The sequence below is a fragment of the Herpailurus yagouaroundi genome, unplaced genomic scaffold (genome assembly GCF_014898765.1).
Source record: "Herpailurus yagouaroundi ecotype Mexico unplaced genomic scaffold, PumYag 29, whole genome shotgun sequence".
NCBI lineage: Eukaryota > Metazoa > Chordata > Mammalia > Carnivora > Felidae > Herpailurus > Herpailurus yagouaroundi.
The window spans coordinates 107,438,329-107,452,796 of NW_024412377.1; the positions used below are offsets into that span (position 1 = coordinate 107,438,329).

General features: G+C 36.0%; 1 protein-coding gene across 4 annotated transcripts in view; it reads left to right on the forward strand.

Moving 5' to 3' along the window:
- The first annotated feature begins 59 nt into the window (after positions 1-59).
- The window catches only part of CENPK (centromere protein K), a 58,729-nt gene continuing 44,320 nt past the window's right edge, over positions 60-14,468 (forward strand). For 3 of the 4 annotated variants that reach the window (XM_040452090.1, XM_040452099.1, XM_040452072.1), the window contains exons 1-4: positions 1,104-1,151; positions 7,512-7,662; positions 9,726-9,782; positions 13,008-13,080. In XM_040452090.1, coding sequence (XP_040308024.1) covers positions 7,546-7,662; positions 9,726-9,782; positions 13,008-13,080 — 247 coding nt within the window. In that variant the 5' untranslated portion in view covers positions 1,104-1,151; positions 7,512-7,545. Of the gene's footprint in view, positions 143-1,103; positions 1,152-7,511; positions 7,663-9,725; positions 9,783-13,007; positions 13,081-14,468 lie in introns of those variants that run through there. The other variant, XM_040452082.1, reaches the window with a different exon arrangement.

Genomic DNA, 14,468 nt, shown 5'->3' on the forward strand with positions numbered 1-14,468 from the left:
GCAGAGCGAGTTTCAGGATTGGCTGGGTGCGTAGGAGCAGATCCAATCAGCAAGCAGCGCGCGCTCGGGGCCCTAGGCCGGGAAGTCCTGTCTGAGCCAGGCTGAGGTGGCCTGCAGTCCGTGGCTGTGTGGTGGTTAAGAGGTGGGTAAGGGAGAGCGCCTTAACGGTAGACACTTGGAAGGCTCCCAGGGTATGGAACTGTAGCGCCGATGGTGGGACCCTGAAGCTCACGGGAACTGGATACCGGACGTCCCGCCAGTCCCTGTGACCCGCTCTTCTCCCGCCTCTAGAACCCAGCGGGTTAGAGGGAAATGACAGAGGGGCAGGGAACTGAGGGAACTATCTAACTTGAGGGCCTCCCTTCAGGTGCTGACGGAACTGTTTTCTTCCCTGAGTTTCTTGATTCTCCCAAACGAGAAAGAGGTGGTGGGCGCTTCTTACTGTTTTCTTAGGGAGGGAGAGGGAGAGAGAGAGAGAGAAAGAATGAAGGAAAGAGAAAGAGAGAGAACGAACCAACTAGGCAGGCCAAGAAACCCAAGGGTACATGGCAGGATCATTCCCCCTGCTGCCATCGTCCTGGTCTGCGCTTTCATGTCTTAGCCGCCTTCTCGACAGCTCTCTTCTTTAAAAAAAAAAAAAAAAAAAAAAAGGGAAAGAAAGAAAGAAAAACTTATTATGGTAAAAACCACATAACGTTTACTGTCTTCCCCCCTCTTTTAAAACTGAGGTATGATTCATATACAACACTATATAGTTGACCTTTGAACAAGGGGTGAGCAGAGTGGTTAGGGGCACATCCCCCCTCTTCATTGGAAAATCAGCCTATAACTTAGGATCCTCCCCAAAGCTTTACTAATAGACTACTTTTGATATAAAGCCTTACCCATAACATAAACAGTGTAAACATTTTTGTACAAGGCTGAAGGTATTTAACTAGTCTTTTACTAGCTGACTTCAGATTGTTAATAGTAATGTTAATAGCTAATAATGATACAACTTCATATGCTAAGCACAGTTCTAAGAACTTTATATATACTAACTCATTTAATTGTCATAACAACTTTATGGGGTAATGTTATTGTCTTCATTTTACAGGTAAGGAAACCGAGGCAGAGACAGTTTAAGTGCCTTGCCCAAGGTCACACAGCTTGTAAGTATTGAAGCCGGGATTTAAACCTAGACAGTTTGATTGTAGAGTTCACACAAAGTTTTTTTGAGTAATGCTGTAGTATGCATTCCTGTGTAGACTAAAGCAAATATATCTATCTATAGTATTATTCCTAGAAATAGAATTTCTGGGTCAGAAGTTAAATGTATTTAAAATTTTAATGGCTATTGTTTATTATCTTACAAAGTGATTAGTTTATGAACAGTGCATGCCTCTTGTGAATAGTGTATGCCCCTTGTTCTATATTCTTCTCATTATTGTTTATTATTAAATTTTTCATTATTGCTAGTCTGGATGAAAAATAACTCTTGTTTAATTTTCATTTTTATGACTTATAAGTAAGGTTAAAAATGCATTTTTCTTTTTTTTTTTTTTTAATTTTTTTTTTCAACGTTTATTTATTTTTGGGACAGAGAGAGACAGAGCATGAACGGGGGAGGGGCAGAGAGAGAGGGAGACACAGAATCGGAAACAGGCTCCAGGCTCTGAGCCATCAGCCCAGAGCCCGACGCGGGGCTCAAACTCACGGACCGCGAGATCGTGACCTGGCTGAAGTCGGATGCTTAACGACTGCGCCACCCAGGCGCCCCTGCATTTTTCTATATATAAAGGATTTCTCATTTTTTTAAATTTCCCATTTTTGTCCTTTGCTCATTTCTCTTGGATTGTTTCTGTTATTTAGCTTTTTATTGCAAAGTAAAATATAGATATCAAAAAAACCATATGAAAATAAATGTAAATTCCATAAATTATTATAAGGTGAACACCTTTATCACCATGTAGATCAAGAAATAAAACTTTGATAATCATCTCAAAAGTTTCTCATTTGGCCCATCCGAATCAAAGTTCTTTCTCCTGCCTTCTTCTCTCCCTCCAAAAGCATTGATATCCTGACTTTTATGGTGATCACTTTTTTAAATTAGTTTTCTTTTTTATGGTTGGTTATTGGATTTTTTTTCATATTTGTAGGCATTCATTATACATTAAGAAAATTAGGTCTTGAGTGCCATGCATGTTACAAATATTTCTTTAAATTTTGAGGTTTTACGTTTTAGCTTTTTTTGGGGGGTGAGATATTGAAGAACTTGGGTTTATTACTCAGTGCAGTGAGAGAAAATACAGTGTGGTGTCTTAGTAAGGAGGTGTTAGATTATTTTTTAATTTTTTAATGATATCGTTGTACCTGCAGAATTTTAAAAATTTATGGAGATTTTATTTAGTTTTGTTAGAAATGCTTTCCCAATCCAAGCAAAAAAAATGTCTCCATGTTTTCTTTATGTTCTGCTTTATCATTTCTGTTTCTGGAATTTTTGAGGGATGTAGGGATCACGTAAAGATTGAGGTGTATATCTAGGCTTAACCCAACTTTTCCCTCCCCTCCACCCAAATACTCTGCAGTTAATTAAAAAAAAAAAAAATGAGGAAGTTCTATGAAGGACCAAATTATACCTGGGGAAAAAATGCAATATAGTTTATAAAATATGCTCCTATTTGGATTGTTCTTATATCCCCTTAATTTGCATTGCCACCTGTGTTCTATATCATAGGTCCATAAATGTGTGAATCCAGAAAGGCTTTTATGTGTTTATGTTCCACTGTTCAGTTTGCCTATCCATGTGCTAATTCCATGCTATAAAAATTAGTATAGTTTTTTAATAAGTTTAATGTGTGGTAAGGCAAGTTTTCTCATCTTCTTCATGAGGGTCGTGGCTGTTTTTTGGCCCCTTGCCCTTCCATATAAAGTTTAGAATTTGCTTGTCAAGTGCCACAAAAATAGAAACTTTTAGAACTTTTTTTTTAAGTTTATTTATTTATTTATTTATTTTGAGAGTGAGAGACAGAGAGAGAGGGAGAGAGAGAATCCCAAGCATGCACTGAGCTGTCAGCACAGATCCCAATGCAGGGCTCAAACTCATGAACCATGAAATCATGACCTGAGCCAAAATCAAGTTAGACACTTAACCAACTGAGCCCATCCAGGCATCCCAAATACTTTTAGAATTTTGATTAAGATTCAATAGATCAACTTAGGAGGAATTAACATCTTTACAGTATGGAGTCATTTAATTTCTGAACATGGTGTATCTCCCCAAGTTTCTTTAAAATCTCTCTTGATTAGACCTTGATTAAGTAGTATAAAACTTAAGTTTCTTATGAATAAAAGTGTTTTGGGGGAGTGGGCTGTTCTGGTTTGCATTTAGTGTTGTGGGGTAGACATCTTTATTCTTTTTTGGTCTGTCTACTTCCTTAAAATTGTCTCAACTTTGCATTTCATGCCATCAGAGTCTTCTACTACCTACCACTCCTTGCAGCGGTCATCTAGCAAGATTATATCATGCTCCTTCATTTCTTGAAGATTTTTAGCTTCTGGCTCACTGCAGCCCTCTGCAGCACTACTGTCATACTTCATGGTGATTTTAATATCCACATATGGCCTCCCTTTTTCTTGACCTCTTTTTCTTTAGTGATTATATTCTCTATCTTCTAGTAGTTACTCATTCCTGTGGTCATACGTCAAAGACTATAATTTTTTCACTTGGTCTTTGTACCTATGCTGCTACACTATAGAAGAAAATATATAACCATGTTCTAATTCCATTTTAAATTAATGACATATTCGCTAGTGGGTATTTAATGGTCTCAAGTGGACATTTAATCTCAAGTTATCCTACTATTTTATCCTCTCCTGTTCTCTTATATATCTATTTCATACATTTAAAAAATTTTTTTTAAATGTTTATGTGTTTATTTTATTTTATTTATTTTTTTTTCAATATATGAAGTTTATTGTCAAATTGGTTTCCATACAACACCCAGTGCTCATCCCAAAAGGCACCCTCCTCAATACCCATTACCCACCCTCCCCTCCCTCCCACCCCCCATCAACCCTCAGTTTGTTCTCAGTTTTTAAGAGTCTCTTATGCTTTGGCTCTCTTCCACTCTAACCTCTTTTTTTTTTTTTTTCTTCCCCTCCCCCATGGGTTTCTGTTAAGTTTCTCAGGATCCACATAAGAGTGAAGCCATATGGTATCTGTCTTTCTCTGTATGGCTTATTTCACTTAGCATCACACTCTCCAGTTCCATCCATGTTGCTACAAAGGGCCATATTTCATTCGCTCTCATTGCCACGTAGTACTCCATTGTGTATATAAACCACAATTTCTTTATCCATTCATCAGTTAATGGACATTTAGGCTCTTTCCATAATTTGGCTATTGTTGAGAGGGCTGCTATAAACATTGAATGTTTATGTATTTTTGAGAGAGAGAGAGAGACAGAGCATGAGCTGAGGAGGGGCAGAGAGAGAGGGAGACACAGAATCTGAAGCAGGTTCCAGGCTCTGACCTGTCAGCACAGAGCCCAATGGGGGCTCGAACTCACGAGCTATGAGATCATGACCTAAGCCAAAGTCAGATGCTTAACCAACTGAGCCACCCAGGTGCCGCTGTTTCATACATTTCTTAATGTATTTTTTTATTTTAATGTTTTATTTACTTTAAGACAGAGATAGAGACAGAGCATGAGTGGGGATGGGGCAGAGAGAGAGGGGGACACAGAATCTGAAGCAGGCTCCAGGCTTTGAGTTGTGAGCACAGAGCCTGACGTGGGGCTCGATCTCAGGAACTGTGAGATCATGACCTGAGCCGAAGTTGGATGCTTAACCAACTGAGCCACCCAGGCGCCCCTCTTAATGTATTTCTTAAACCTCTTGTGCTTTTCCCCATTCTCATTGACAGCTGATGACCTTAGTTAACATTTCCCTGAGAAAAGAGAAGCAGTCCAAATAGAACTTCCATAAAGTCCTAGCAACACATCTACTCACCTGCTTGCAATCCTCCTACATTTCCATTAAAATGGATGAACTATGTATACTTCTATCTCTTTTCTTTAATGTTTATTTTTGAGAGAGAGAGGCAGAGAGAGAGGGAGACACAGAATCCAAAACGGGCTCCAGGCTCTAAGCTGTCAGCACAGAGTCCAATATGGGGCTCAAACCCACAAACTGTGATATCATGACCTGAGCCAAAGTCGGACGCTTAACTGACTGAGCCACCCAGGTGCCCCTATATAGACTTCTATCTTAAATCAGTCTCTCTACTTAGGTATTAAATTCCATTCTTTTTCTCTTGCAACTCCTGCAGTATTTCCTTCTGTGTCATTTAAGTGCTCTGTTTTCTCCTGGCTTAAAAAAAAGTCTTTCTTGACCCCATATCACCCTCCAGCTGTTTTCCTTTAGAGAAAAAAATTGTTGAAAATATTTTATATTACTAGGTATGTACAGTTCCTTGCCTTCTGTTCTCTCTTGAACACACTCCATTCATGCTTTTACTCCCACCATTCTACTGAAACTCCCTTATAAAGGCCTCCAGTTTTGTGTATTTATTCCATTGAAATTGTGATAAATTATCCTAAGACTTAGAGGTTTATTATGTTCAGCAGTTCTTTGCATCAAGAATTCAGACAGGATATAGTAGGACAACTTGTCAATTGCTCTGCAATGTCTATGCCTTTGTCTAGAAGTCTCAAAGTCTGAGGGCTGAATCATCAGAATGTTCATGTGCATGTCTAATTGTTGATGCTAGCTTTTGGCTGGGAACCTCAGTTCCTTTCTGTGGGCTTCACCATTAGTCTCTTCATTTGTGCCAGTTTGGGGTGCCTAGGTGGCTCAGTCAGTTAAGCGTCTGACTTCAACTCAGGTCATGAACTCCCAGTTTGTGAATTCGAGCCCCACTTTGTGCTCTCTGCTGTTGGGGGGAGCCCACTTCAGATCCTCTGTCTGTCTGTCTGTCTCTCTCTCTCTGCCCCTCCCCGTTCACACGTGCTCACTTGCTGTCAAAAACATTAAAAAACAAACAAACAAACAAACAAACAAACAAACATTTGTACCAGGCTTCTTCACAGCATGGTTGCTGGTTTATAAGGGTGAATGTTCTGAGACAGAGGTGTAAGTGTTATGGCCTTTTATGACTTAGTTTTGAAGTCACTTCCATTATATTCTATTCGTAAAGGCAGTTAGAAAGTCCTACTCAGGTTCATGATGAGGATAAATAGTCTCTGCCTCTGGACAGGGAGTAATAACCTGGAATATGGCTGTGACTCTTTTTGGAAAATACAGTCCTCTATCCATATTACTAAGTAAATTGTCAGTTCTCTGTTTTTATCATACTTGACCTATCTCTGGTATTTGATACTTCATCACTCCTTTCTTTAATACTTTCTTACTTTGAATTTCAGGTTATCATACTCTTAATTTTCTTTTCACCTTATTATTGAGCGCTCCTTCTCAGACTCAGTGGTTCTTGTTTATTATTCTTTCCAGGTCTGGATCTCTTCTCATTTCTGTCTGTACACTCTTGCTTTTGTGATCTCACCTAGCCTTGTGGCTTTACATACCTTGTATGGTGATGACTCAAATTCTAGCTCAAAATTTTCCCTTGAACTCCATACATGTACATTCAGTTGCTTAATCAGCATCTGCGCTAATAGACACCTTATATTTAGCAAGTACAAAATTGAATTTTTAATCATTACCTTGTCATATCTAGCTGCTTCTGTTTCTTCCACTGTCTTCACTATCTCAGTACCCAACTGGCAGCTCCATCTTTCCATTTGCTTACCTAAACTTTTTTAATAACAAAAGTTGCTTGGATCATTGCAATAGCTTTCTAACTGACTTTCCTGTTACTGTCCTTACTGCCTGTTGTTAACCAGAGTTGTGCTGTTAAAATATAATTCAACTTTTGTCATTTTCCATTGAAAACCCTTTAATCGTTTATCATCTCAGCTGAAGTCCTTAAAATAGCCTAGAAAGCCCACATAATCTAATTCCTAAATCTCTCAACCTCATCTTGTGTTCTGTGCCTTACTTTGCTCCAATCACACTAGCTGCTTTACTGCTCTAGGAACATGACCCTCATACTCCTGCCCCAGGGCCTTTGCACTTGCAATTCCCTGCCTGGAGCCTCTTCCTCTAAATATCCCCATGTCTCACTTTCTTATCTCCTTCATGTTTTTTGCTCAATTGTTAACTTCTCAATGACCTTAAATGACCACATTATGTGAAATTACATTACCCCTACCCAAGCATGTCCTATTTTATTCCCTGTCTTGCTTTCCTACATAAAATTATTTCCACTTATAAATTGATATATATATTATATATATTTCCACTTATATAACTGGTTTATTGTCTCTTTATTTTAACTAGAATATAAGTTCCATGGTAGGGAAGGATTTTTGCCCATTTTGTTCACTCTTACATGTTTAGTTCCTAGCTTACTATCTGGCAGGTGATAGGTGTTCAAGAAATTATTGTTAAATGAATAAATATTTTTACTTCAGTTTTTCTTATAAGGCTAAAAAAATCACAAGGCACATGTCAGTGAATCAGCAAGATCTAGACCCAGATAGTAGTACAGATATGGAAGATGTTACAAATGCTGAAGAAGAACTTATTAAGGAATGTGATGAAATGTGGAAAGACATGGAAGAAGTAAGTACCAAGAGGTCAAAGTGATATATATATTAATTATTATAAGATTTCTTTCCATTTCAATAATAGACTTAAGAAAAATAATTATGTTGGGTCCTGAAAGCTGTTATATTATACAGTAAAAATTTATATAGCTTTTAAACCTGTAAGCATTTATTCAAGAAACTTTATGCCAGGTGAGCTCTAGAAAGAGAAAAAATTATGGCAATCCCTGCCCTCAAGGAGATTGTCATGTAATAGAGACCATTGCTTTTATGTTAGAAGTATTGTGGTGGAAATACAAAGACTACTTAAAATGAGTAGTAAACCTAGATAGAAAGGGTCAAGGATAGCTTTCTAAAGGCAGTAATAACTGAATTAATTTCTAAAGGACAAATAGAAATTAGCTTCTGAAAGTAGGAGAGGTATATAAAGCAGAAGGAACAAAATATGTAAGGTTGGAAGAGTTTAGAGAACTTTAGATAGGATATTATGGCTTCGTAAATTCGGAGGAGATTGACCTGTGGAGTGAGACTGGAAATATAATTAGGAGCAAGAACATGAAGGATTTTGTTGAGTTTGTACTGTGGGTAGCAATTAAAGGATTATAAACATGAATCTTTGGGAAAAGATGCAGTTTGGGAAAATTGCTTGGTTGTTTTGAAGACAATGGAATATAGAAGATTGAGACTGCAGATAGAAGAAGCATTTAGGAGGCTCTAGTACGTACTAATCCTGATAAGAAGTACTGTAGGGCCATATCCTATCACTGCATATAGAAGGAGGACTTAGGAGATACTAAGGAGATAGGGCCAAAATGAGTGGAACTTAATTGTTGTGAAACGGAGGGAAATTATGAAGACTTTCAGGTTTCTGGTTTGGGCCACTAGGAGGTTGGTCAGGTTATTTCCTAAGATAGAGTAGAGAAGTGTTGAGGACACATAATTATGGAGTTTGGGTGAAAATATGAATTAATATAGAAAATGTTGTCTTTGAAATGTTGAGTTAGTGAGTATCACTTCTGGTACACTACTGTGTGTTGGTAAAAGTTTTTTCTACTCAAAATAGCATAATGTATGAAACAGGCCGCAAACTTTTCTTATCCCATTCTTTGCAGTAAGATTTTAGATTAAGGCAGGTTATTATTTGTTTTTGTCCCCTTTTTTCTTTTTTAAAATTATTTTTTAATGTAAATCCTTGGTACTCTGATGATAGTGTATTTTCAAGATAATTAAATAATTCCTTTTTATGCTTTTGACATTTTTTCAGTATAGAAATTTGAATTTAAAAATAATTTTTTTAAAAGATACTGCAACTAGAAATAAGTACACAAGTAAAATTTAAATTACCCATATTTTCAATCATATAATCACTGTTAATAGTTGTAGATTTTTTTTTGAATGGAACGAAAATGATGTCTCCTGAAGGCTTTATTTTCCTATGATCTTAACCATTTTCTTATCTCTTTTGTTGTTTTTCTATGGTGCTTTCCTTCCTGTTCTCTTATTTCCTATTTTCCCTTTACCTAGCTTCTAATTTACCCTAGCTATGTTTGTATTTTTTTGTCCTTATTTCTTATGCTCATTATTTCATTCTATACAGAATATAGAATATCTAATATCCCCTTTTACTTTTGGTATATGGACCGTGAGACCTGTTTGGATGCCTTCATGATCCTCTTGCCTGTAAAGTCAGGAACTTGAGGTGCCTGGGTGACTCAGTTGGTTAAACCTCAGACTGTTGATATTGGCTTAGGTCATGATACTGCGATTGATCATGACGTTGAGCCCTGATCCTGCTTGGGATTCTCTCTCTTTCTCTGTCTCTGTCTCTTCTCTGTCTCTGTCTCTCTCTCTCTCTCTCCCTCCTCTCTCTGGCTCATGCATACAATCTCTCTCAAATAAGTAAATAAACATTTTTTTTAAAGTGAGGAACTTAAACTCTTCTCTTAAATCAGATATTTGTATAATATTACATTGATATAAAAGAAAGGGAATTGTTTGTTATATATAAAAGGTTATAGTATGTGAATCATTTTTATTTACTTGCTCTGTTTTGTTGTTTTATTTACTTTTTAAATGAAGTGTCAGAAAAAATTATCACTTGTTGGAACTGAGACACTTACTGATTCAAATGCTCAGGTATGAATCCTTTTTTTTCTTCCTAAAAATAGTTAAGTTTAATGTATTGTGTTTTGGATAAGAATATTATTTGTCTATATTAACCCACATGTAATAGCTTTGTTGATACCCATATGCTTAATCATTTGGAAAATATTCTTTCTGATTTAAGAGTAGTATTCTAAATACTTTTTGAATGAACTATTATAAATATATTGTATTCACTATATATATTTACTCTAAATAAATATATTTAAATAAGGAATATTTTCTTTATTATTTATCTCTTAACAGTTACACATATATTTAACTGTTGAGTGAATAATTGCAATTAAGATACCTTATTAATAATTAGAACACATGTTGTCCTACTTTGTGTTAGGTACAGTAGCCAGTTTGTTTTCTTTTTTTTTTTTTACTATATGTGTAGAACCTTAACTGACTTCACTGATGCTTAAACAAAGATTAAGATATCTATTTTAATAGAGCCCTAAAGAATTGGTTTAGGAATATACCAAAGGAAGAATGCAACAGATTAAGAATTTAAAATATGACAAAGATGATAGTGCCCATTTGTGGAAAAGGATGAATTGTTAATAAGTAATAGTGGTACAACTAGTTATCCGTTTGGAAGAAAATAAAATTGGAGCTTTGTCTTTCATTACATAAACATATATTCTAGATAGATTGCCATAGAAGTCTTATAAGAAAAGTTAGGAGACTATTTGTGCCGTCTAGGGACAGGAGAAACTTCTTGGCTAAAAGTAGAAACCAAGAAAGTATAAAAGAAAACTTAGATGTATTTGACATAAAAAATTAGAAGTTTTAGTGATAATTCTAAAGAACAAAGTCAAATATACAAATGATTCTAAAGAAAGTTTTCTAAAACTTGTAGGAGCATGTCAGAAAGTGTAAGAACTAATTGAAAGTACTCCTGAGTTCCAAATCATGCACTTTACTTTTAAAAACCAGTTCATTTTGTTACAAGGGCAGCAGGTGAGGAAGGTGAGTGTGTGTGTGTGTGTGTGTGCGCGCGCGCGCGCCTGCCACCAGTAAGCTGCAGTTGGGGGGTTCATGCGCTTCATGGCCTATTAGAGCAGCAGACAATTGAAGTCAGAAGCAGAGCCATTTCACAGAGTGAGATGTAATACAGAAGCTTTTTTGAGGGCCTTTTTCTTCCTACTTATTTTTCATTCAGATTATAATCAAGCTTACATGTGAACTATTAGTAATTTAAGTTTCCTTTTGTGTCATTCAGTGTAAAACTAATTTGAAAAAAATATAGATTATGAAAAATAAAGATTTAGGCACTGTTCACAAAAACACCAAATTTGATATCATTTGAAAAGGAATAATGGCCTTGATTGATTATAACAATAATAAAAATAAAAATCTATGAGCATAATAATACTGAATAAAAATGAGAGTAAGAGAGATAGAAAAAGAAGGAAAAACTAATGTGTCACTTTTGGAAGTGCCTATCATATCAGGTCAGGTCTTCCATGTAAAAATTTCTAATCAAGAATTAAGCCATCTTTTATTTAAAAAATTTTGCATTTATCAATAAATGCAGAGTTCTGTTATAAAGTATAAAACTGAATATTGTATTTGAAACAACATTATACAGTAAATAAACTATCATCTGGTTTTCTTGGGAAACGTGGTTCTTATATCGTAGAAATTGAGATCTAGTGAATCAGAATCACTAGGGATTGGACCTGTAAGTTTCCTGAATGATTTTTTGTGCAGTGAACCAAACAAACACTGATTGTGGTGGAAGTGCTTATATAGTTGTAAAGAATCAGGATCCTGAGATAGTCAATAATAACATTATCTGAGGGATCCACAAAATATCTTCTATTGGGGCACCTGGGTGGTTCAGTTGGTTACACGTTCGACTCTTGATTTCGGCTCAGGCCATGATCTCACAATTCGTAAGCTTGAGCTCCGTGTTGGGTTCTGCACTGACAGCGTGGAGCCAGCTAGGGATTGTCTCTCCCTCTCTCTCTCTCAAAAATAAATAAATAAACTTAAAAAATATATCTTCTCCTATTGTGTTGAGGGTTCCCCAGATTACTTTCAGGAGTAATTCACAGGACTCACAGTAACTCATAGGAGGACTCAGAAAACTTAGTGTGTACTATATTCATGGCTGAGATATACTATGTTAAAAGGATACAGAGTAAAATCAGCAAAGTGAAAAGGACCATGGGGTGAGGTCCAGAGGAAACCAGATACAAGCTTTGAGGAGTCCTCTTTTATTGGAGTCATCCAAGATATGCTTAATTCCCCCAAGGAGTTGTGACTGTGTGAAATGTTTTCTGCCATGGAACCTCATTAGACTCAGCGACCAAGGTGTTTTGTGAGAGCTAGTCACATAGACACCCTCTGCCTAGCAGTTATCAAAATACCAGGCTTCCAGAAGGAAAGCAGGTGTTCAGCTTCCGTCATATTCCTTACAAAAACAGTTTAGACACAATGAGTATCTCTTAACAGGTTGGTGGGAATGATCTCAAAATACAAGTTCCAGATGCCAGTCAAGAGCCAACTTTGAAAGCAAACCTTTAAATAATCTCAGGCTTGCTTTGTTTACTCTTATCTGCATACCTATTAATTTTAAAGAGCATCTTTAAAGCAAATATATCTTTTTTAAAGTAAACCCTACTCCACCATGGGGTTCAAACTCATGACCCCAAGATAAAAGTTGCATGCACTATGGATGGAGCCAGCTAGTGAATAATTGCAATTAAGATACCTTATTAATAATTAGAACACATGTTGTCCTACTTTGTGTTAGGTGCCCCTAAAGCAAGTTTGTCTAAAAATTATTGGGAAGAAATATCATCTTATGTTCTTAAAGATTTTATTTTTAAGTAATCTCTGTACCCAACATGGGGCTCAAATTCACAACCCCAGGGTCAAGAGTCCCATGCTCCACTGACTGAGCCAGACAGGTGCCCCTATATTTTTATAGTAGTATTTAGGAAATAAAAGTAATATGGTTAGGTCCTTTTATTTTAGGTTGAGTGGTAAAGTAGAATTGAAAACTTCTTAAGACTTGAACTATAATTAGTATGGTTTAAAGCAGGATTGTGTTTGGAGTGTCAGTTTTTTATAATTTGGATGGCTCTTATGTTAGCCATTTATGTTAGGAATTTGTGTTAAAGTGTTAAGAATGTCTACACTTTCATGAATATCTATAAATATTCTGTAAGAAATGACTTTGTTTTATGATTTTTTTTATAGCTGTCATTATTAATTATGCAAGTGAAATGTTTGACTGCTGAACTCAGTCAATGGCAGAAAGAAAATCCTGAAAGTAAGGTTCTTATTTTTAGGTTTATATTTTTTTAAACAAATTAATAGCAAATTAATTTAAGGATAATTTCAAGGTCTATCTAGCCTTGTTGAAATTGCCTAAACTTTTCTTTCATTTGTATACATTATTTTGTGCTTATTTTGGTATTATAGATGAATATATTTGTTTGATATAATAATCTTAAATTATGGAGACCTTATTATAACCATCATTTGGTCATCATAGATACTATGCCACACGCGCAATAGAAACTGTAAATTTTTTCTTAATGAATGAAACATACCTAGTGGAAGAGAAAAGTTATTTTAGATACTTATTTATATAAGGGCCACATGGATTGTATGTTGCCTTGTGACCTGTCCAGTGGGGACCAGCTATATATTTCCCTTTAGTCATGAAATAGAAAATGGCTTAAATATCTGCAGTTAAAATACCCAGCGAGGAGATCTTTTTTTATTAGGAAAGCTTACTTTTCTCTGTGCCACATATATGTGTGTATTTGGTATTCTATATGGATTGTATCCTCTTTCTTTTAACATCTCCCTTCTTTCTCCTGCCCATTTGCCACCTTTCCTTTAGCTCCTCCCACTTCCCTTTTTAGTCTCCTTTGTAGGCTTACTGTTCTCTATCCCAGTTGTTGGGATTCTTCTATTCATTCTCTTTCGAAATAATTTCATCTACATTCTTGGTTTTAACTACTATATTCATGCCCACCACTGTTCCACATCTTTATTATCACATAGTAGTCTTTTTAATTTTAGCACTTGATATGTACATATATAATCTATTTTTTAATTTGCATTAAACTATATTCTATTGCCTCCTCAGCATTATATTGAGCATCTCAAATGCTGTTCATACTCTGCTGTTAAAATTTGCTATTTTTTTGGAGGGCTGTGCTCAGCAATTTTAACTTCCTACTCTACATGCTACTCCAGGATTATATTTTCTGCTTTTGTTTTTATGTTATACCTGTATTAATGACTTCTGTATAAGTTTGGTAGAGCTGCCATAACAAAGTACTATGGACTGGGTTGCTTACACAAAAGAAATTAATTTTTTCACAATTCTGGAGTCTAGAAGTCCAAGATCAAGGTGTTGGCAAGGTTGGTTTCTTCAGAAGCCTCTCTTTTTGGCTTGTAGATGGTCATCTTCTCCCTGTGTCTTCACATGGTCGCCTGTCTGTATCCCAATCTCTTTCTATAAAGATGCCAGTCGTAATGGAATAGGGCTCACCCTAATGATCTCATTTTAACAGAATCACATTTTTAAAGACCCAGTTCCAAATACAGGCACATTTTAAGGTACTGAGGATTAGAACTTCAAAATATGAATTTTGGTGGGGAGGAGGAGGACACAATTTTCGTAACAGCTTCCAAATCTATGTA